This window comes from Lissotriton vulgaris, chromosome 2_2, assembly GCF_964263255.1.
Source record: "Lissotriton vulgaris chromosome 2_2, aLisVul1.2, whole genome shotgun sequence".
NCBI lineage: Eukaryota > Metazoa > Chordata > Amphibia > Caudata > Salamandridae > Lissotriton > Lissotriton vulgaris.
In genome coordinates this window covers 294,105,220-294,127,800 of record NC_141688.1, presented here as the reverse complement: position 1 = coordinate 294,127,800, position 22,581 = coordinate 294,105,220, and the positions used below count along the sequence as shown (strand labels likewise).

The window sequence follows — 22,581 nt, the reverse complement described above, 5'->3', positions numbered from 1 at the left end:
TGACGAGTTCAACTTGCCCTGAGGTCACGCGCATACCCCTCTGGTCCTGGCATACAATGTGATCTACGTGACGCCAGGTGTCTTGGCTGCTCACTTTTTCTGGAGATTTCTTTTGAGCTAGTTTGGGATTCTCCTTGTTGGTCTTTTGGGCCTCTACCTAGATCTCATGTGATCTGTTGTACTACTTTTTTATGAAAGCGGTGGTAGTCGGGAAGCTGTTCAGTATACCCCTGCTCATGTCAATCTGCGGTGTTTGTGGCTGGGCTTACATTTTCCTTTAGATACTGTATGAAAGGCCTTGTGTGTTGGATTATTCCCAGGCCTATTGTGGAGGTGAGTGCGATCTGTGTTCTTCTCTTGCACAGACCTGTGGTGAACTTTGCAAACCCTCTTCTTCCAGGCACCGCCTTCCCCAGTGACCTCATCTATTGCAGGGTATTTGGACTTGCAAGAGCCACCCTTCAACAGAACAAGGAAGGCTTTCTTGTATATGACCTCTCTGAACGTATACAGCATCCCTACACTGGTGCACTTTTCATTCATCCTCTAACTTGGAACCTCAGATGGTAAAATTGATACTGAGTTGAGCCTTCACTGCAAACACCTGTCACGCTAGCACAGAATCTCACTTCTGAAACATGCTCCCTCTATGCAATTTCTAGCTTCCGAGCTTCAATTAAGTATTCCATAAAATAGGATTTTCTTCATCGTTATAGTAAGTCTCTGTTATACTTCTGTCAATACAAGCATTTTCCTATTTTAATAGTTCTATACTAGAAATACAGTTTAAAACTATTAGCAGCACTGCTAATGCTAATGTATTTTGTTTTACTTTCAGGGTAAAAACAAAAGACCTAAAGGTAAGTCACAAAACATTCTGTGTTTTAATAATCATTCACTACTTACATGGCAATGAGGGAACAGGAGATTGTGCTGGTATTGAAAGGGAAAGTTGCGTCTAAGAATATAATATCTTTTTGTTAGTGAAGTAGAACTTGAGGGACTTTAGTCTGAGAGGACCATCATGATAAAAAATACATTTACTGGAAGTATTTATCTTTGCTGAACTTCTTTGGACCATGGATTAAGATGGTCCCCATGTTGATCCGAAATTATTATTCTTTCGCTTAAAGATTTTTTTATTTCTCATTGTTGAGGAGCACACGACCACTGTCCATTCCTACTGAGTGCATCACACTCTAAAATCAAGGCTTGTGTAATTGTAGAGGCAGGAGTGACTGAGTGCAAGGACTAGCATGTTTCCAACATAGTGGGGGCACACATGCCAACATGTTAGAAGAGGATAGCTAGAGACTTCAAACAAAATTACTGGGAGAATGTGTGTACTGCATTGACTTATATTGCAGCAGAGGCAATTTCAGGAGTATCCCGCTTGAACCGGGTATATGTATGTGGAGGATCATTGTGGAATTGATGAAGGTAAGAGTGGAAAACATAAATTACATTTTAAGTGGCTTGTGGGTTAGTGGGCTGTGAGGTGGGTTATATTGACTAATAGATTAATCAGATCATGCTAGCTGGGATTGCCCAAGGAGGAAAGTGGCTTGTTAGAGATTGCTGTCTGTAGGAGTTGAGCGACTGTTAAGTAGACCGTGATCTGATGGCATTTGAAGAGGATGTTCTACATGTAGATACTGAGGTTTAAATTGAATTCCCCAAGCATGATTATAGAGTTGGAGTTGACACAAAGATCAATTCTGTGTCCTCAAAGAATTAACCAATGTGGCCTGGTGAGCAATGAACATTTCAAAGGAGGCAATGATTGAAGTGTAGCAAAAAGGACTAGACAAGTTTACACAACTGGACATAATCCAGGCACAGACTTCAAGAAGAAAACTAAATGTTCCTCCAGCCCCTGCCATGTTTGAGCCAGTATCCTTGCGCCTCAAGGGGCGAATTCTGTCAATAGAACTGTGTTGAGTAATTTCACATAGACTATCATCTTGGGCAGAGGATAAGAGGATACTGTCGGAAGCTCAGTATGGTTTCGACAGGGACGATCTACAGTTGCTCAATGTTTTAACCTTTACTGAGTAAATATACCGTTGCTCGCCCCGGGACTATTCACCTTGCCTTTATGGACTTGTCATCGGCTCTTGATTGTGTTAATAGGAACAAACTTTGGCAGTCCAGGAGGGCAATGGGGTGGGAAGCCAGTATTGTAAATTTCTTGGAGGACTTACATAATTCTTCCAAAGCGAATGTTAGGTTTTCACAAGACTTGAGTGTTACGAGGTATTTTAAGATAAAGAAGGGAGTGCGGCAAGGCTGTATACTGGCTCCTTTTCTTTTTAATTTTTATATTAATGACTTGGATAAAATTTTACAGGCATCTGGGGCTGATAGTCCAATGGTAGGAAGGCGAGGGATCCCTGTCCTGTTATATGCGGACGATGCTGTTCTCATATCCAGAACTGAAAGGGGCCTACAATTATTTCTAACCTCCTTCGCAGGATTTATGTCCGATAGGGACTTGGCAATTATTAATGCCAAATCCTACGTTATGCAAGTGGGGCAGCCCGCAAAGAAGAACTTTCAATTTAGAGTGGGAGACTCAAAAATTCGCCACACAAATGTGTTTTCATACTTAGGGGTCCTTTTCGACAACAAGCTTACTTGGGGCCCACTACTTAGGGAAAAAAGGGGGCGTTGTGCGGGCGTATGCAGCAGTTTTTTAATTTTGCTTCCAAATTAGGGAAGAAACCCACCGGAGCTATGCTTCAAGTGTACCAGGCTAAAAGCTTGGCAATAGCTTTATATGGCAGCGAAATTTGGGGACACAATGTGGGAGAATCCCTCCAGATAGCAGAAAATGATTTCCTGAAATGGCTTTTGTGTGTTCCACGAGATACTTCCAATCTAGTGGTTTACAAGGAACTGAAGGTTCCGTATGGAAATGATGCGCTCTCCCTACGCCCACTGTTTTTAGGGTTACAGTGCTGGCTGAATCCTGACCTCCAGTTGACCCACCTAATCTTAAAAGATTGTAGGTTACTTGACAAATCCGTTCGGATTTCGTGGCTGAGGTATGTCAAGGAAAATTTTGATAAGTTATGGCGAGGGTCTTATTTTATAACCCGGAAACTATCATGAAGAGAGATGTGGAGGAAATTAAAACTACTTCTCTGGCAGGTAGAAATTTGGATAGAGAAGCTAATGAGATACAGAAACCTGGGGTGGGAATGCATATTATGCTCAAAACAACCCCTAGAGCAGAGCCATACCTAATAGGGTTGCTGTCAACGCACAAAAAATTCCTTTGAACTAGGTTTCGACTGAAGCTTTTTCACCTGCTGCTTGCCACACCGAAATGTTTTACCACAATAACAGTGGCAGCTCCCTGCGGCTGCGACGGAAAGTCTCCACAAGATATGCTGCATTTTATGTTTTTTTGTCAACTGTACGCATTTCCTTGTAAACGCTACTTGGTTCCTCTTTTAAAAACGACTGAACTTTAGGCAGATTTGACCTGCATTGGTGTATCTCTATCTACTGAAAGAGGACTGTATATTTTTTATTGTGGGTTTTTTAAAAGCAACTGTCAACTGTAGACATTTTATGGATCAGTAAGGTGTGTCTCAAGTTTTTAATTATTCATTTACGTGTCTTTGCTGTTCTGGATATCTTTTTTACAAATGCACTATTATTTATATTGTACTTTGTAGTGTAACTTTTATGGTTTACATTTTAAACCAAATAAAGTTCTTTTGAATTGAATTGACTAATAGATAAATCAGGTCTTGCTAAAGAGGATTGCCCAAGGATGGAAGTGGCTTGTTAGAGAGTGCTGTCTGTAGGAGTTGAGCGACTGTTAAGTAGACAGTGATCTGATGGCATTTGAAGAGGATGCTCTACATGTAGATACTGAGGTTTAAATTGAATTCCCCAAGCATGATTATAGAGTTGGAGTTGACAGAAAGATCATTTAGAGTGTCTATGTTCTCAAAGAATTAACCAATGAGGCCTGGTGAGCAATGAGCATTTCAAAGGAGGCTATGATTGAAGTGAAGCAAAAAGGACTAGACGATTTCTTGATTACACAACTGTACATAATCCAGTCACAGACTTCAAGAAAAAAATGTTCCTTCAGCCCGTGCCATGTTTGAGCCAGTGTCCTTGCACCTCAAGGGGCAAATTCTGTCAATAGCACTTTGTTGAGTAATTTCACATAGTTCTACTAATGCTGACACTTAACCACCCTCACTGTGTAATGCATAATAGAAAATGTATGTAGCGTGCCACTAGATCCACACAAAGGAAATATTCAAAATTAAATACACTGTAGGGAGCGCTTGTGTATTGTGGCTTTTTTAAAGTGTAAACAGCTCAATTAATTCTCATTTGTTGTTTGACTGTAACAGTTTGCACTATCTACTCTGGAATACTTTATGTCTCATATAACATCTTCCTTCTGAAAGTGAAAAGATGAGATCCTTTTTCTAAAAGGTGTGCAGATCTTTGTTAGAAATGCATCTTCAAGTGTTGAAGAAATATGGCAGACCTACTTGCTTGCTTATTTTCCAAGGCCATGGCTTTTGTTTACTTAAAAAACAAACAAATTTTCTCTTGTATGATCCACCAATTTTGCTTCCACTAATTTCTAGGGATGTTATTTCTGAACATAATTCAGTGAATATCAGTTGTTGTAGAAAATACTGTACAAATTGTCAGCTAGCACCAGGGCATTCCCTATCCCTCTACCAATGAACCAGGCTGATAAATAAAAGATGTGTTGATCTTTTGGCACAATATGTTGACATGGTACTTAAAAACCTGGTAAGTTACACCACAATAGTTAAATGGTGAAGGCTACTGATTCTCTTAGATGGTTTGCATTTAATATATAATGGTAGTTATAGACAGGTCACAAGTTTCATAGGAAAATCCTTTTTTGTGTTGCTACTAACTTTTATACCCTTTGACTAATTTCCCCGAAACATTCCAAAAAAATGCTACTTTTTGAATAATTTGTGAATTGAAAGTTTTGAGGTGATCTGTCAATATAGGGACAAGAAAAAATTGCAGTCCCGAAATGCAAAATCCTCATGCATTTTCCATTAACTTCTTTAAAACGGGCTATAGCAAAAAATGCTGAACGGATTTACACCAAATTCACAGGAAGCTAGATCTTCATCCACTGCTTTTTGTGATTTGGTGTAAATCTGTTAAGTAGTATAAAAATGAAAGTAAAACAATTATTGTATTTCTGATGAATACATCTGCCTGTGGTTTCCGCACCTTTTGAATTACCCCTTACACAGCATTCCACAGAAAATATTTTCATAGCTCTCCCACGTCGACGAATATGTCACAAAAGCACGTCTCAGCTTGTGACTCCGCGTGACTTCATCAGGGCCATAAGAAGGCCTCGTTGGTGTGCTAGCATCAGTTCCCTTTTTTTAGCGCTGTCGACACACAACGGTTTTTCTAGGACTCTCCATTTCTTTGTAGTCTACTTTGTTGCAGTTGTCTTTAAGGTGTTTCTACCTGATGGCTACACAGAAGAAGCCTGGCCTTAAACCCTGTAAGGAATGTGGGGGTCATATGTTGGTCATGAACCCCCACGAAGACTGACTCTGGTGTTTGCAGTCAGACCACGACGTTGAGAAATGCTCTTTGTTTCATCAAATGAATCCAAAGTCTCTTAAAGAAAGGGAAGCAAAGCTGTTTATGGCCTGGGCGAAGAAGGAGAAGAGAGGTTGGAAAAGGACTAAGTTGAGGTTGAAGTGACCGCTACAGCTTTATCGTTGGACTCACGCCACAACATATTTGAAAGGAGACGCGCTATCCTCATGCGCTACGGGACTTCTCCCATCGGGGAACTTCACAAGAATTTGGGCCCACTGCCTACTATCCTGAACAAGACTTTCGTTTCGAATCCAGGATTCTGTGCGGGATACATGTTTTCCCGATTCTGAGGCTTCTACAGCTGGAGACACTTTCAGGAGTATGAGCCTGAACCTATACATCGCAGGTCGAACCATCGCTGTGACTGTACTACTTTGAATTAGATCTACCTTATTATGAGTTGAATTCAGCCCTTCAAGTGAAGCACCCTTCTTTTTACGTGTATCGCCAATGTAATTCCCTGTCTGAAGATAGGGTGTCGAATTCAGCCCTTCAAGTGAAGCACCCTTCTTTTTACGTGTATCGCCAATATAATTCCCTGTCTGAAGATAGGGATATTATCTAAAGATCGAATACTGTGATGTGAAGCTGCAGCCCTGATTTCATTTCTCGACGCAAACTTTATACAATTAATTGTATTTATTGAATTATATCTTGAACTTACTGGTATACTTCTAATGTTCTGAGAAATTACAGAAGAAATTACATGTATCCATTTGCGCCCTGACGAACGATTGGTGGATATCGGTCCTGTTCCGAAACGCGCGTCGGCGCCTTTTGTCTTGTTTTATTTTGCTTCCCTTTGCCTCTTTTTTGTATGTTTGTTTTCAATGGTGTATATATATATATACATATATATATATATATATATATAAGATACAACTTGCCCTTTGCATTGAGAAGGCACACTAAAATGCTCGGCCATCCAGCTATGATATGCTTCCAGCTTTCTCCTCTCTGACAGATGATAAGTTTTGCCGACGCGTTTCTGGGCACCACGCCCCTTCTTCATGGGCTAGGAAATACACACACGCAATGCCTGCATGTCATTGACTTTATTTAGCAGCGTCCCCGCCTTAATTGTTTACAGGGCATTATGGGGTTTGGAGTTCTGCATACAGGTTGATTTCCTTGCAGTCAAATCGAGTGTGCCATACATTTCCATATTAAAAGTTCATTAAATACTCTGAGTGAGTTCCAGAGGAAGACAGACAGGAATACGTGCAATTGGAGCAATGCGCTGTTTTGGCGTTCGGAAAAGTTCTGAACTTTCAGCCTCCGCAGCCCGTGGGTGGCGTCTCCTCAGGCTGCCGATGGTGCTCTTCTCCACGGCCGGGCCGCCGTGCTGACTACAAGATACAACTTGCCCTTTGCATTGAGAAGGCACACTGCAATGCTCGGCCATCCAGCTATGATATGCTTCCAGCTTTCTCCTCTCTGACAGATGATAAGTTTTGCCGACGCGTTTCTGGGCACCACGCCCCTTCTTCATGGGCTAGGAAATACACACACGCAATGCCTGCATGTCATTGACTTTATTTAGCAGCGTCCCCGCCTTAATTGTTTACAGGGCATTATGGGGTTTGGAGTTCTGCATACAGGTTGATTTCCTTGCAGTCAAATCGAGTGTGCCATAAATTTCCATATTAAAAGTTCATTAAATACTCTGAGTGAGTTCCAGAGGAAGACAGGCAGGAATACGTGCAATTGGAGCAATGCGCTGTTTTGGCGTTCGGAAAAGTTCTGAACTTTCACCCTCCACAGCCCGTGGGTGGCGTCTCCTCAGGCTGCCGATGGTGCTCTTCTCCACGGCCAGGCCGCCGTGCTGACTACAAGATACAACTTGCCCTTTGCATTGAGAAGGCACACTGCAATGCTCGGCCATCCAGCTATGATATGCTTCCAGCTTTCTCCTCTCTGACAGATGATAAGTTTTGCCGACGCGTTCTGCATACAGGTTGATTTCCTTGCAGTCAAATCGAGTGTGCCATAAATTTCCATAATGCCCTGTAAACAATTAAGGCGGGGACGCTGTTAAATAAATCCAATGACATGCAGGCATTGCGTGTGTGTATTTCCTAGCCCATGAAGAAGGGGCGTGGTGCCCAGAAACGCGTCGGCAAAACTTATCATCTGTCAGAGAGGAGAAAGCTGGAAGCATATCATAGCTGGATGGCCGAGCATTGCAGTGTGCCTTCTCAATGCAAAGGGCAAGTTGTATCTTATATATATATATATATATATATATATATATATATATATATATATATATATATATATATATATATATATATATATATATATATATTAATATATGTATGTCAATTTTTTGTAATTTGTTTGTGTTCTCTGTATATACTGTTGAGTGGTATGACTGATGATGGTTTGGATGGGTGTGATTGGTGATTGCAATGAAGCTGTGAGAGAGCATGCTTCACATATGCTTTGAAATGTAAATAGAGTATGTATATATACTGATGTCCTTATTGCTTTTGGATTTACAAATGAAAATCTCAGAAAATAATAATAAATAGACATATGTTTTCCAAATAAATACTCTCTGTGTGGGACTATGATGATGTTTTGAAACAAAGATGAGTGTTTGCCTTTTCATATATTTTGTTCTAGGGGAGGTTTTCTTGTACTTGATTGCAGTCACCGACTCTGCACACCTTGAGGTTCTCCAAAAAGCAGAAGAAGAAGCAGTGACAGGGATCCAAGTGTCGCTCTTCGAAGGCAAGTCATCGAAGTGGGAATTCCTGATCCAGCACCGTCATAGGAAGGATGATGTCTCCCTGTCTCCTTCCCCATAGGTATCTCCGATGCACTCTCCAACGCAGAGGGACTCTCCGGTGCCCAGGGAAGAGTCCTCTGCGCCTCCGGCCTATCCAATCCCGGGTCCAGCATCTGTGGCGCCACAACTAGAAACCACCTTATGACCTCAATCTACCCGAGATCAGGCTGTTTTATATCCATACCCACCTTTACCAGCTCCAGGTGTGGATCCATCGCATTTTCCTAATGCGATGTATGGAATGTTTGCCAGGGTGGTGAACACCGGCAAACTGGTTGGCCCCATGGGACCACTTTCCTATAATTTGGGCTTTCCCCAACATTGTGCCCAGGCACCCTTCTTGTCATTCATGCTATGGACTCCATCTTGGTCTTCCCCGGTGCAGTGTCGACTTCGGTTAGCACCACTACTGCCTTCTGAAGAACCTCCATCAACACCGGCTCTGAGGTCTCCGGAACCAAGTCTAGCACCGCTGACACCGATCTAAAAGATGCGATCAAGGAGAAAGGCTTAGAGGCTTCTGGAATAGGAGGAATTTGAGCTGCAGCAAGGGCAGGCTGAGGAGGGGGAGATACTAAACCCTATGGTTGACCTTAGAGGGCTACAAAAAGCCAGTGGGCTTGACACATTACCAGAGTAGGAGCTCCCTCTTCAAAAGCTCTTCCTTCTCAGGATGTGGCATCATACCATTTGGTCATAAGAAAAGCTGCTGACCTTCTGGACTTGCAGTTGCCAATTGCAGAGTTCAAATCTAATATTTTAACCGAGGTCCTGCACTCTCCTTCATCTGCATTTGTAGCATCACACCCTACGCCTGGGAGCTTGGTGGTTCAAGTGTCTTTTTCCTCCAGGCTATCTACTCCAGGGTATAGAGACTCCAAGAAGTTGGAACAATCTGCAAAGAAGGTGTTTTCATCGGACAGCATGGCCTTGAAATTAATTAATGCCACGTGCTTACTGGGGCGTTACATCCATACATTGATGGGTTCTGCTAATGATGTAATACCTGAGATGCCAGAAGATGTCTGGGGTCAATTTGCTGATGTACTGTCGGACACACAGGCTGCAGCTGGTCAGGTGATCCAGTCTGGGTTCTATATGGCTGACTCCATTGCCAGTGTAATAGGCTCTTCAGTGATAACTAGGAGGCATGCCTGGTTGAGAAGGTCTGGATTCTCTCCCAACGTCCAGGCAACGCTGTTGGATCTTCCCTTTGAAAGCTCTAGACTCTTCGGGACCGAGGCTGACTCAGCTTTACAATTATTTAAGGATAGCAGAGCTACTGCTAGATCCTTAACCTTGCAATCCTTGCCTATGGTTTTTGTTTCCAAAGATTTCAGGGCTTTGGGTAGGCAGCTTCATTTAAGGCCTGCAGCAGCAGCAAAAACAGAACCCTCTGTATAGGTCATACAGATGGAAGGGAAAAGGTCGTATGCGAGGGGCTGCTCTCCAACAGGTCTCCTCCCTCCCTGTCCCCACCACTGGGGCCGCAGAGAAGCAGCTCTAGATCCCCCATCTAGGAGTATGTTGTCCTGTGGGAGGTCGGGTGTACCATTTTCTGCAAAACTGGAAGTATGTCACGCCAGATCTTTGGGTTTTGAATCTTGTAGAAAATGGGTATGCCCTTCCCTACTGGCAGTTTCCCCCTCCTTACCCTCCTCACCAGGGTTAGTGTTCGAAGGACCATCTGTTGCTCCTGCAACAAGAGGTCTGACTCTGTCACAGAAAGATGCAATAGAGGTTGTTCCAGAGCAGGAAAGGGGTCAAGGATACCCCCTTGATTTTGATTCCCCAAAAGGACGGGTGGTTGAGGCAAATCCTAGACCTCATGGTTTTTAATTTTGTGATAAAACAGGACAAGTTCAAGATGTTGACGCTGCTGAAGGAAGACTGGATGGTGTTGATCATTTTACAGGATGCATATTTTCAATTCCCATACCGAAGTCGCATTGGAGGTATCCCCGTTTTACGGTGGGGTCTCAGCATTATCAGATTGCGGTCCTTCCGTTCAGTCCTATATCTGAGCCAAGGGTATTCACAAAAGTGATGGCAGTGGTGGCAGCGCATCTCAGAAGGTCAAGGATTACTGTTTTCCCCTATGGTCACCAGAGATGGTGCTTCATCATCTGCAATCAACCACTCCACTGTTGTTCGACTTGGGTTTTTCAATAAATGTACCCAAATCTCATCTGGTGCCCTCTTAGCACAACCTGATCATAGGCCCATTTCTTTATACTACTGTGAGTCGTACCTTCCCACCCCCTCCGAAGGTTCTGGACATACAGGCTATGATTCCACTGTTTCAAAACTGAGAGGTTTTTCCAGTCTGTTGGCTTCCTGCACACTGTTGGTCAACCATGCACGCTGCACATGAGGGCACTAAAGTTGTGCTACTGCAGACAGTGGTATCAACATAACGGAGATCTTAGGGAGGTAATCAGAATCTCCAGAGACACTGCAGAGGAGTTGTCTTGGTAGATTGTTCAAGGCAACCTGTCTCCTTCTCAGTGATAACGGATGCCTCTACTTTAGGGTGGGGAGCTCATCTGGGGGATCTGGAGATCAAGGACCTTTGGTCTTCAAAGGAAAGATTGCTTCACCTCATTCTTCTTGAGCTGCAGGTTATACGTTTGGCTCTCAAGGCCTTTCTTCCCTCCCTTCATGATCACTCAGTTCAGGTCCTTATGGAGAACACTAATGTGATGTGGCACAGCAACAAACAGGGAGGCGCAGGGAGAAAGTGCTCCATCATCTGCAAGACACAACTCAGTTGTTGTACAGGTTGGACTTTTCAATAAATGTACCCAAATCTCACCTGGTGCCCTCCCAGCGCAACCTGTTCATTGGTGCAGTACTGGATACAACTGTATGTCAGGCATTCCCTTCTCCACAACGGATTTGCGACATACAGGAAATGATTCGTTTGTTTTACAATGGAGCGGTCGTTCCAGTCCTGAAGGTCCTTCGCCTGCTCGGTCTGATGGCTTCCTGCATTCTGTTGGTCAACCATACACGCAGGCACATGACAGCACTCCAGTGGTGTCTCCGCAGGCAGTGGTATCAACACAATGGAGATCTCAGGGAGTCTGTGAGGATCTCCAGAGAAGCTGCGGCGGATGTATCTTGGTGGGTTGTGGAAGGCAATCTGTCTCAAGGAAAGCCTTTACTTCTACCTCCATTGGTTGCCACAGTGATAACGGATGCATCCACTGTAGGGTGGGGTACTCATATGGGGGATCTGGAGATCAAGGGTCTTTGGTCTCCAGAGGAAAAGTTGCTTCACATCAACCTTCTGGAATTGAGGGCAATACGTCTAGCACTCAAGGCCTTCCTCCCTTCCCTTCGCGGGCGGTCGGTTCAAGTCCTGACGGACAACACCACCGCAATGTGGTATGTCAACAAGCAGGGAGGAGTGAGGTTGCAGTGTCTCTGCAGAGAGGCTCTGCGTCTCTGGTCCTGGTCCTGGGTTCAGGACTATCAGATTTGTCTGAAGGCAAATCATCTGGCCGGAGTTCTGAATGTGCTTGCAGACAGTCTCAGTCGGCAGTTCTCAGCCGACCACGAGTGGAGGCTTCATCCAGAGGTGGTTTGTCACGTCTTCCGGACTCCACAGGTGGACCTGTTCGCCACTCATGAGAATGCTCACTGCCCGTCATTCTGCAGTCTCCAGTTTCCGATGCAGGGAGCCTTGGGGACGCGTTTCAGTTGAGTTGGGTCTCACAGCTCCTTTACGCGTTTCCTCCCATACCCTTGATTCCTGGGGTTCTGAGGAAAATTCGCAAAGACCGGGCCAAAGTCATATTGATCGCCTCGAATTGGCCAAGAAGGGTGTGGTACACAGATGTTCTCCACCTCTCCTCATGCCTGCCGCTCCGTCTCCCTCTCAGGGCAGATCTCCTCTCTCAGATGGAGGGGCAGGTTCTACACCCCCACCTCCAGACCTTACACCTTCATGCCTGGAGATTGAACGGGGCAACCTGAATTCCTTTTCTCTCCCACAAGATGTGGTGGATGTCATTCTATCGGCCAGGCATGACTCGACCATGTCAATCTATTCATACGGATAGTCTAAATTTTGTGACTTGGTGTGGGGAGAAGTCCATTGACCCTTTAAGGGCTCGTTTGTCAGATATACTTCTTTTTGCTCTTTCTTTAGCGCAGCAAGGGTTTGCTGTGGCTACAGTGAAAGGTTATCTTTCGGCGTTGTCGGCATTTCTCTGCCTGCCGGATCAGCCGTCTTTATTCAAATCTACTATTGTTTTGAGATTTCTAAAGGGACTAACAAATACATTTCCTCCCACTCCTTTTATTGTGCCTCAATGGGACTTGTATCTGGTGCTTACTTTCTTAATGGGTTCCCCTTTCCAACTTTACATAATTGTGCCTTGAGGTTGTTGTCTTTTAAGACGGTTTTCCTAGTTGCAATTACCTCGGCAAGGAGGGTAAGTGAGCTTCAAGCTCTTAGTTCAAAGCCCCCATTCTTGACCATTCATGCTGAACGTATGGTTCTTAGGACCAGGGCTGCTTTTCTGCCTAAGGTGGTAACTCCCTTTCATCTAGGACAGTCCATTACCCTTCCTACCTTCTATACTCCCCCTCAACCTTCCAAGGAGGAGGAGCGGCTTCACCGTTTGGACCCTAAGAGGGCGGTGAGCTTTTATCTTGATAGGACAAAGGACTATTGAGTGGATGACCAGCTGTTTGTTGGATTTGCTGGTTTCAGAAAAGGAAGAGCTGTGCAAAAGCGCACACTTTCGAGATGGATAATACTATGCATCAAGATCTGCTACGCCCTGGATGGTAAGGAACCTCCAGAGGGTATAAGAGCCCATTCTACTAGAGCAATGTCTTCTACATCTGCTTTGTCTAGAGGTGTTCCTATTGAGAACATTTGTAGAGCGGCAACTTGGGCCTCCCTCCATACTTTCGCAAAGCATTACTGCTTGGATACCGAGGTGAGGAGGTGACGGCCACTATGCGCGTTCTGTCCTCCGGGATTTTCTGGTATAGGAGAGTAGACACCCTCCTCCGGGAGTGGGGACTGCTGTGGGAATCTATTCACAAGGTGATGAATCCACTGGCAGATGTATCCATCAGAAGAACAAGTTACTTACCTTCGGTAACGCTTTTTCTGGTGGATACAGTATCTGCCTGTGGATTCCTCACATGCCCACCCCCCTCCCCATTGTTTACTCTTCTATACCTGTGTTTATGACATTATTTTAATGTTTTTATATGTATATATATATATTTATATTTGTATATATAATGTGTTTTTCATGCATTGGCTACACACTATGTGTGTAATTTTTGATATTATGTACTGTGTACACTGTATATGCATATATCTACTGTCATTGGTCCGTCCGGGTGCCTCGAAGTCACAGAAAAAAGGGCTGAACTGATGTCATCACGCCGACGTAGGCCTAATAAGGAGTCAGTGACGTCAGTCGGTGTCGCGCGTGATGCCGTGCTCCTATGACGTGGTCTTCGCCGACGTGCTACAAAAGAATTTTCCAAACGTTGCTGATGCAGGGGGATATTCACAAGGTGAGGAATCCACAGGCAGATACTGTATCCACCAGAAAAAGCATTACCGAAGTAAGTAACTTGTTCTTTAGCGCTAAAATGATGAAAATGGAGGGGCATTCCTTTTGACCAAGTTAAAGGTACACTTAGAAGATGCTGTGAGCTGTAGGTAACCAAAAGCTTGTCAGATGTTGATTGGCAGGTTGCAACCCCAACATTAAATATAAAGCCATCAAATGCACAAGATAGGAGAGTACCAATAGACGGCATTGAATATATATTCGTAAGATCAAATGGAAAGAACTCTGGTGTCTGAGGGTTAAAGAATTGAGTATAATGAAACATTTCCTAGCTATCGTAACGGAAAGTTTCAATTCTATTAAGGACTCAGAAGTGAGAATTATGCTCTACTCTCTCTACTTCCATGATTAGCAGCCATTTAATAAAACACCTACAAACTACCATTTGCATGAAACCTTGGGATTGTCCAAAAGAAAACATACCATCTGACAGGAAACAGTCCCGGGTTTCAACCAATCAGGGGAACGAGAGTAGGACCATAGTTTGTTAACTGTGTCCACTATGCTTCTTTCGAAGCGTGAGAGCCACCTCATCTCTTTCACAACTCTTGTTTATTTGCATCCATTCCTACAATCAAAGGACACAGAATAATCACAGCACCTGGTTTAGGTTTACACTGTGAGCAAAGCAATGCAATGAAATAAGCAGTGAGAATGATCGCAACAGTTACCAGTAGCATAGCCAACACAGCATTGAAGTATGAAGATTTATTACTTACTAGGCAAAGGTGGGCTATTTCATTCAGGAGGGATAATCATTGTCTCAGAGTCCCATATATAATTGAAACTTTCTGTTACAATAGCATAGTTAGGTTTTGCTAGTTAAGAAAAGTCAATAGATCGCTGGATGCTGAAATTTGTTTTTTCAGATTATCTGTGTTCTAGCCCTGCTTGCCCATTTGTCCGATCAAATTGTCTCTTCTTATTACAAAAATTATCCCTCTGCTGCTACTAGGCATCCTTGATGAGGTTCTGCTAAAGCCTTTTACCCTTCCAATAGTCTGCTTTGCGAAGCATTCTTTAATATTTGCGGCATTTTTTGTTCAGCCATCATCAAGAATTTTACCAGTCTGCAGTTTAGTTGAGTATTTACTGGGTTTAAGCAGGCCAGCACTGCTTGCCTTCTAGTGCGGATACCTTTCTGTTTAAAATGCTCTTTTAAGAATTATTTCCCTGCTTGGTGCAGTTCTTCGCATAGGCAAATTAAGTGAATAATATGACTATTCTTGATGTTGCACAGCCTGCAAGTATCTTGCCATTTTCTCTTCAGCCATGGTGGTAGATGCTGGGTGCATAGAAGGATCCCCAGTCTGTACCTTAGGAAATTCATTTTTATGACCCTGGGATAGCCCTGATTAAAGTATGGTTGTGGGGCGAGTGATTTATAGGAACTGAGGGTCATCCAGCCATGAGATCTTTTCGAGAAGCTTGCCTTGTCCTTCAATAAGGAGAATAGTTTTATGTTTTTCAAGACTAATTTTTTTAAATTGAGGTAGCCGAGTAGTGCATCCCAAAGTCCAGAGAGTTAGGTAGAATCCAAGGCTAACTGAAGATGGTTTCTTGCCTGGGAGAACTCCCTGTGTTGTATATCGTGCCACAACAAATAGTTTAGCGTGTTTGCAGTGGCACTTTTTATCTTGTGCCAAGAGATGATATAAAATTGATACTTGTATGGCGCAATACTCACCCGCAAGGGTCTCAAGGCGCTTGTACGAATGCCGCTGTGGAACCCATCCTGGCTTTCCCTGTGAGGCGTCCACTCCTGGGCACCCCAAGGTGGAGGCCAGGTATCCTTAGCGTTATGGGGGCCGTTGTGGAGATTAAGCAAGCTATTGCCCAGAGTTGCAGAGTGGAACTCTATTATTGGAACAGGCACTGAGGCGAGAATTATCAGGTCTGTGGAATTTTGAGCCCAAGACCCGCCGAGGCGGGGAATTGAACCCTGGTCCCGGGCTAGACCCATCAATTGGTTTGCAAGATTTTTCATCGTCAGGGCAGTCAATAGACCTGTCCTTCTTATTTCCTCGTTTTGGCACCAAAACGACCCTTCCTTTTCAAATATAACTCCTAGATACTTATACTCACAAGCATGGTCAATTTTAGTGCCGCCAAGGAACCTGTTTTTTGTGTTCTTTTTGCTATTTATTGACATTGTTGTTTTCTTGCTCAGGTTTATTTTTAAGTTATTTTCTGTTGTGTATTTCTGCATTTCACTTAATAGGTGTTTGAGACTGATATAAGTATGACTGAGCAGAACTACATCGTCTGTTGGTTCCTGTTCTCCCTCCCACCCTTGGAGTGTGGGAGTTACAGGCGTCAAGCACATTTGGAAGGTCAGCCATGAATAAATTGAACAGGGTTGGTGCAAGCACACAACCCTGTTTCAGTCATTTTGTAGTTGGTATTGCGAGGAAAGGTGGGTGCTACCGCCTAGTTTCGCCTAGTTTCACCTGCACCCAGGTGTCCGTGTGTATCAGCATGTTTTAGATGGTCTGTGGCATGCCTCATCGCGCCAGTTTCCCCCATAGACTGCCTCTCTTGACATTGTCAAAGGCAGCACTGAAATCAATATAACACAGGTGTACATGTAACTTGGAGGCTTATGCTGCATCAATTATTAGTGAAATTGCAAAGATATTTGTAGATGTACTAGTCATTTTGCGGAAACCGGTTTGATTGAGCGGTATTATCTGAAGACCAGTGAGAAGACCAATCTGCAGCACTGAGCATATGCTCCAATCAGGCCCCTAGTGTGAAGGTCTTGGTAGCTTTTGCACTGCGAGCCGAATGGCACCCAGACCTGCGTAGGTTAGTACCAGCTCCGTGTATTACCCATCTGACCCACCAAGCAGTAGTGGGCACCATCGAGCGATAGTGGGCGAGCACACCACCATATGAGAAGTTGCTGCTCCCCTCGAAGACGAAACTCTGCGGACATCTCCTCATATTCCTTAGGGCACCCCATGATGCACAACATGGGGGAGTCGGGAAAGGCAGGGTAGAAAACTATCTTGGTCCCACATAAGTAAAACCAGAATATGAAAAGGTGCATCTTATTACATCCAGTACTCACATATCAGAGACCCTTTGATAGGAAATCAGGCAAAGTAGAGTGGTGTGGCTCACTGGTTAGAGGCGGCAGACCCGGAAGCAGAGAACGGCCCGGGTCCAGGGTTCAATTCCCAGCGCGGCAGGTTCGTGGACCAGTGTCAACGGACTTGACAATTCTCGCCTCGGTGCCTACTCTAACCAGGGATCACACTCAGCAACTCTGGGCATTAGGCTTGCCTCATCTCTACAACGGCCCCCCACAGACGCCGGGGATGCCTGGTTTCACCTTGGAGATACCCAGAAGGGACCATCTCACAGGGAAAGCCAGGACGGGTTCCCCAGCGGTCTTCAGCGCCAGGACACCCCGAGATGGGGTAACAGTGCACTTTACAAGTATCATCATTACATTTTTTACACATTGGCCAACATAGCCAAGAGTTCCTTCCGGACAAAAAGCGGTTCGGTTGCCAGGACAATAAAAGTTTCAGAACCAAGCTGGTGTCCCACAGTGCCGGGAGGAAGAGGCGGGCATATGCCCTCAAACAGTCAGCACACAAAAGGGTGCTTCCTGATCGAGAGAACCGCACACTGAAAGGTGTCCTGCCAAAATAGTGGAGCAAAAGGAATTGCCCAACCTGTTGGCCAAACCCTCCTCTGCCAGGAGGCTCTGTATTGTTTGACCATGCTATCGGCCCAGGCTCTAAATAGGAATCCCTCAACCAGGTCGGAAAGGCCTGGGAGTGACAATCATCCCCTATAATCCTCCACGCCATGAGTGACAGCACACCCCCAGGATCAATGGATGAGGTTGATGATCAGTATTGAGCAGTTTCTCTGGTACTGAGGGATAAGGTTTGGAAAATCACCTGGAATGATCCTTAGAAGAACCGGAAACCAGCCTTGAGATGTCCACAGAGGAGTGACCATCACCACCTCCGTTCTCTGATGCCTGACCTGCGCCAAGGCTCTTATAATCATCGCGAACGGGGGAAACGCACTCCCCCCCCCCCTACAGCAACCAATCTTGAAGGAAGATGAACATGAAGGAAGGAACAGCTTCCATGAAGGGATCCGACTTCCAGCTGCAAAACCTGGACAACTAATGGTCCAGCCTGGACGCAAAGAGATCAACCGTCAAAGGTCCCTATTTCTCCTGAAGGGAAGAAAAAAACGTCGAGTGGAGTTTCCAAAGGCTCGAATCCCAGAAATTGCAGGACAATAAATTGGACACTTGGTTGGCTTAGGCTGGCAAGTATGCTGCCCTGAACACAATCCAATGATACAGGCCGTATTGCCAGAAATGGATGGCCAAGTCGGAGGGCCTTCGACGAAGTACCACCCAAATAGTTGATGTATCGAACTGCTGATACGTTGTCCATCTTCACATGTACACAAGCCTGGACTTCGTTTTTGGTCTAGAATTTCAGTGATTGCCAACAGCTCAGGACAGTTTATTTGCAACTGTTGGTCGTGTGGAGAAATCGACCTTGCCGTGAAATATTCACCACATCTGGTGCCCCACCTTGATCAGCTGATGTCTGACTCTATGACTATGTCCGAAACAGACCCGAAGATTGCCCGTCCATTCCAGGACTCCATGCTGGTCTATCACCAACCGATCTCGGCTCACCCTTCCTCCGAGAGGGCTACTGCTGAGAGCAAGAAGGCTCTTACGCAGGTACGCAGCCTTTCGCCATTGTTAGGTACGACAATGGAGAGGCTCGGGAAAAATAACCTGAATTGAAGATAATGGAAGGCCCACCAGCAGGCCAGGTGGATCAGTGAAACCCACTGCATGGTCAAAGTCCAAGATGGGAGGCTGAGAGTAGCCTCCACAGAGTCTATGAAGAAACCCAGAAAAATTACCTTCTGAGAAGGAGTTAGGAGGGACGTGGTTTCGTTCACTACAAAACCCATGCTCTGTAGAAGATCCACCATGGTCCGTAACTGCTGTGACAGCTTGTGAGGGCAGTGTGCCATGATGAGGATGTAGTTGAGATAGATGATAAGCCAGAGTCCCTGCTCCCGTAAGTGCTCTACGACTGGCCTGAGAACCTTCATGAAACCCCATGGGCAGATGAGAGTCCGGGAGGCAGGGTGGCGAACTTGTATGTCTGGCCTAATTACGGGAACTGCGGTGAGGAGGGGAAACTAGGATCGAGAGATAGGCGCCCTTGAGGTCCAAGCGTACCTTCCAATCCCGGGGGCAAATAACATCCAGCAGGAGGTGAATCCTCTCCATCTTGAAGTGGCGGTAGACAAGCCACTTGTTGAACTTGCGAGGTTGATAACCAGCCCCTGGCCTCCAGTGGCCTTTGTTCATAAAACCCTGCGGATGCAGTACGGACCAGTAGATGCCTGTTTGGCTAGGTGGGATTTTACTTCACCGCCCACCAGCACCACTTTGGCCTCCTTAAAATGGAGCAGCCACAGGGACATGGCCTGCCAGGGGGAACTGTCAAATTCTAATTGAACCCCCCACACTGTCTGCAGAACCCAGGTTTCGCTTGTGATGAAAGTCCAAGCCAGGAAAAAATTTGCCAGCTGCTTCCTACTCTTAAGAGGAAAGAAGAGAGAACTCTCACTGGAACTGTTGGGGGCACTTGCACCCCTGGAACCCCTGCCACACTGCCCTAGGGTGGGGTTTTAATTGGCTAATTTGGCCTGGTCCTGCATCTGTGGGAGCCTTGTCCTCTGGGAGGGTATTAAGAGTTAGGATGGCAGGTCAGGCAGCTCAGGCAGCTCATGCCATTGCCAGCCCAATGGAAAACCGGGAGGGTAAACTCCTCTTTTTGGAGGTCTGAGCTTTGTCCAGGGAGGTGAAGGTGTTCACAAATTTCCTTACCTCTTGGATAAATAGTTCTCCAAAGAGCCCCCCTTGAGCAATAGGCCCTGCCTCAGAGTCAGCCAAGTCTCCAAGCTTGCAGCCAAGCTTAAACAACAGACGTTCCATAAACAACACACAGTTTGGATTTCTTAGGATGATGACTGCCCACTGTGCCCAGGCAGAAAGTGTGTCAGTGGAGGTAGATAAGAGTACTCACTAAGGATGTAAACGGTAATGGAGGAACAAATATGAATACACACGAGGAGATATGTACAACTATGTGCTTGATCCACTTCAGAAAATGTGTAAGGCCATAATTTGTGGGAGAGCCTTGTATCTAAAGAGACAGAATAACTGATTTTTCATAGGTTGCTATTGGAAAGTGGGGGAAATTGTAACCAGGGTTCAAATGTACAAATATCCTACCACAAAATGTGGTCATAATTTGAAACTAGACTTTTTGTAGCCAGTATCTGATTTGGCAAGTGATCTCTGTACTAATAGGTTGATTCAAAAAATAAGAATTAAGAGCCCGATTCACAGAATGAACCTAAGACTCAATCCTAAACTTACTACTATTTTGGTATTGACAGAATGCACTTACTACTTTTGGCATTCACAGATTGAACTTACTACTTTTGGTATTCACAGAAGTTAGGATTTTGTCTTAAGTCTGTCTTAAGTCTGTCTTAAGTCTGTTTTAAGACAAACTTAAGACAAAATCCTAACTTCTGTGAATACCAAAAGTAGTAAGTTCATTCTGTGAATGCCAAAATTAGTAAGTGCATTCTGTGAATACCAAAATAGTAGTAAGTTTAGGATTGAGTCTTAAGTTCATTCTGTGAATCGGGCCCCATGAGTGGGTTCCAAAACAACAAGCCTAATGAAAATTAGTCAGGCCACAAATTCAGACTTGCGCCAATTGACTGCAACAACAAGTATGATGTTCTTCAAGAGGCAGCAGACCAGCATTACTAAATTGGAATCTAAAAGCAAAACTCAGTCTGGTTTCCATACAAAGGTGTTCACTTTTGAAAAACTTCAGTGAGAGTAGACAGTGGTCCCTCTACAACTGCCTGTTCCCCTTGATGTTTCCAGCATATTTTATAAAGGGGAAGTGGCCTAAAAGGGTTTTCTCACCCTTTGCCAATCAATTACCACCTCAAATTAGGAAATTGTTAACTTATCAATGGTTTGCATCCAATATTTCTTGCAAACTACTGATAGGTATGATACAGATTCACTATTTGGAAGGTAGTCCCTCAACACACACTTAAAAAGGGTGATTCAGTATGCAGTTCTAATCCTATTTTAGGAGTTGGTAAAACTTTAAAAACTCCCCAAATGCTTTAGCATTATGGGAGATGAACCACAATTTTCACCTAAACCCCAATATTTAGATCAGCCCAAATATTAAATACAGTGGCTGAGCTCAAGCACCTTCGATCTAGCTATAAGAATCACCACCCTTTTTAAAATCATGTCCATCAAATAGAGTAATTAATAAATGACTGTGTCCACTCAACTCAATAACTATGTTCTAGTCCAATAACTAGCTTAACAATTTATTATAAATCTTTAAAATACACTCTACAGAAAAATGAGAATGCAGAACCCATGAAGACTAGGATACAGAATACAAAGTCAGGAACTACAAATGAGGCTACGTTCCAATAAAAAAAAAAAGACGGAGCATTTTATCATTATTTTACGCAGCACAGTAAGCCAACTTGCTGAGCTGCGTGAAAGGGAAAGGGCAGGAATTTGCTGTAATTAACATGATACAGTGCATTCCTGTCCTTTTCCTGTGCCGGTGCACAATGTGAGCCTTGCACCAATGCAGGCCCACTAGCAACACAATGCAAGGGTGCCCGCATTGCAGACAGGATTGTTTCTGTGCAGAAAGAAATACCTTTTTACACAAAAACAAGCTGAGGAATTTTCCTCTTTCTATATGTGCTGCAAAATGCATCAATCATAGAAAGAGGAAAATTAAGAGGTGACATTAAGATATTTGTCCCCATTACACCTCATTTGAGGAGGCGTAGCATCTTGACACATTCCCAGGTCTGCCAGCAATGGAAAATCTGGTAATGCACCAAAGTCCATGGGTGGATATGTGGGATTTGCGCTGTGTTGTGTTAAACTGGATTTATCAAGCAACTCAGGGCCATGCAAGGTGGCATTGTGTGGCTTGAAAATTCCAACTTAGTAGTTGCCTCGCTCTTGTGCCCCATTGTATGGCACAAGGGCGAGAAAACTATTTGATAAATATGCCCCAGAATCTGTAATGGCGTCCTGTGGGTAAAACAAAAAGTCTCTAAGTACTAACTGTCACATTGACAAGGTGTACCAACAGGATCACTAAAGGGAGAAGTGAATGACTCTGGCTCACCTCCAAACCAAGGGTTTTTATACACAATTTACACATGGATAATACGCAAAAAATGCAAATTCCCCAAGGTTGGAATTGTGATAACACATGTTGGACAAATCAGAATTGGGATCTTCACAAAAATATTATAAAACAAATCCATTTCTAAGGCAGACAAAATCTTCCATTAGCTTCCACATCAACAACATAATCCCAAGATATACAATACAATATGAAACCTTTTCCGACAAAGGGCCAGGTGTACGACCCTACATTG

The 22,581-nt window shown here is 44.3% G+C and overlaps 1 protein-coding gene across 1 annotated transcript in view; it reads left to right on the top strand.

Annotated features, from left to right (window-relative positions):
- The first annotated feature begins 288 nt into the window (after positions 1 to 288).
- The window catches only part of LOC147729326 (uncharacterized), a 354,664-nt gene continuing 332,371 nt past the window's right edge, over positions 289 to 22,581 (top strand). The window contains exons 1-2 of the mRNA XM_086959822.1: positions 289 to 333; positions 839 to 860. Of these exons, the coding sequence (XP_086815948.1) occupies positions 289 to 333; positions 839 to 860 (67 nt within the window). The remainder of the gene's footprint in view (positions 334 to 838; positions 861 to 22,581) is intronic.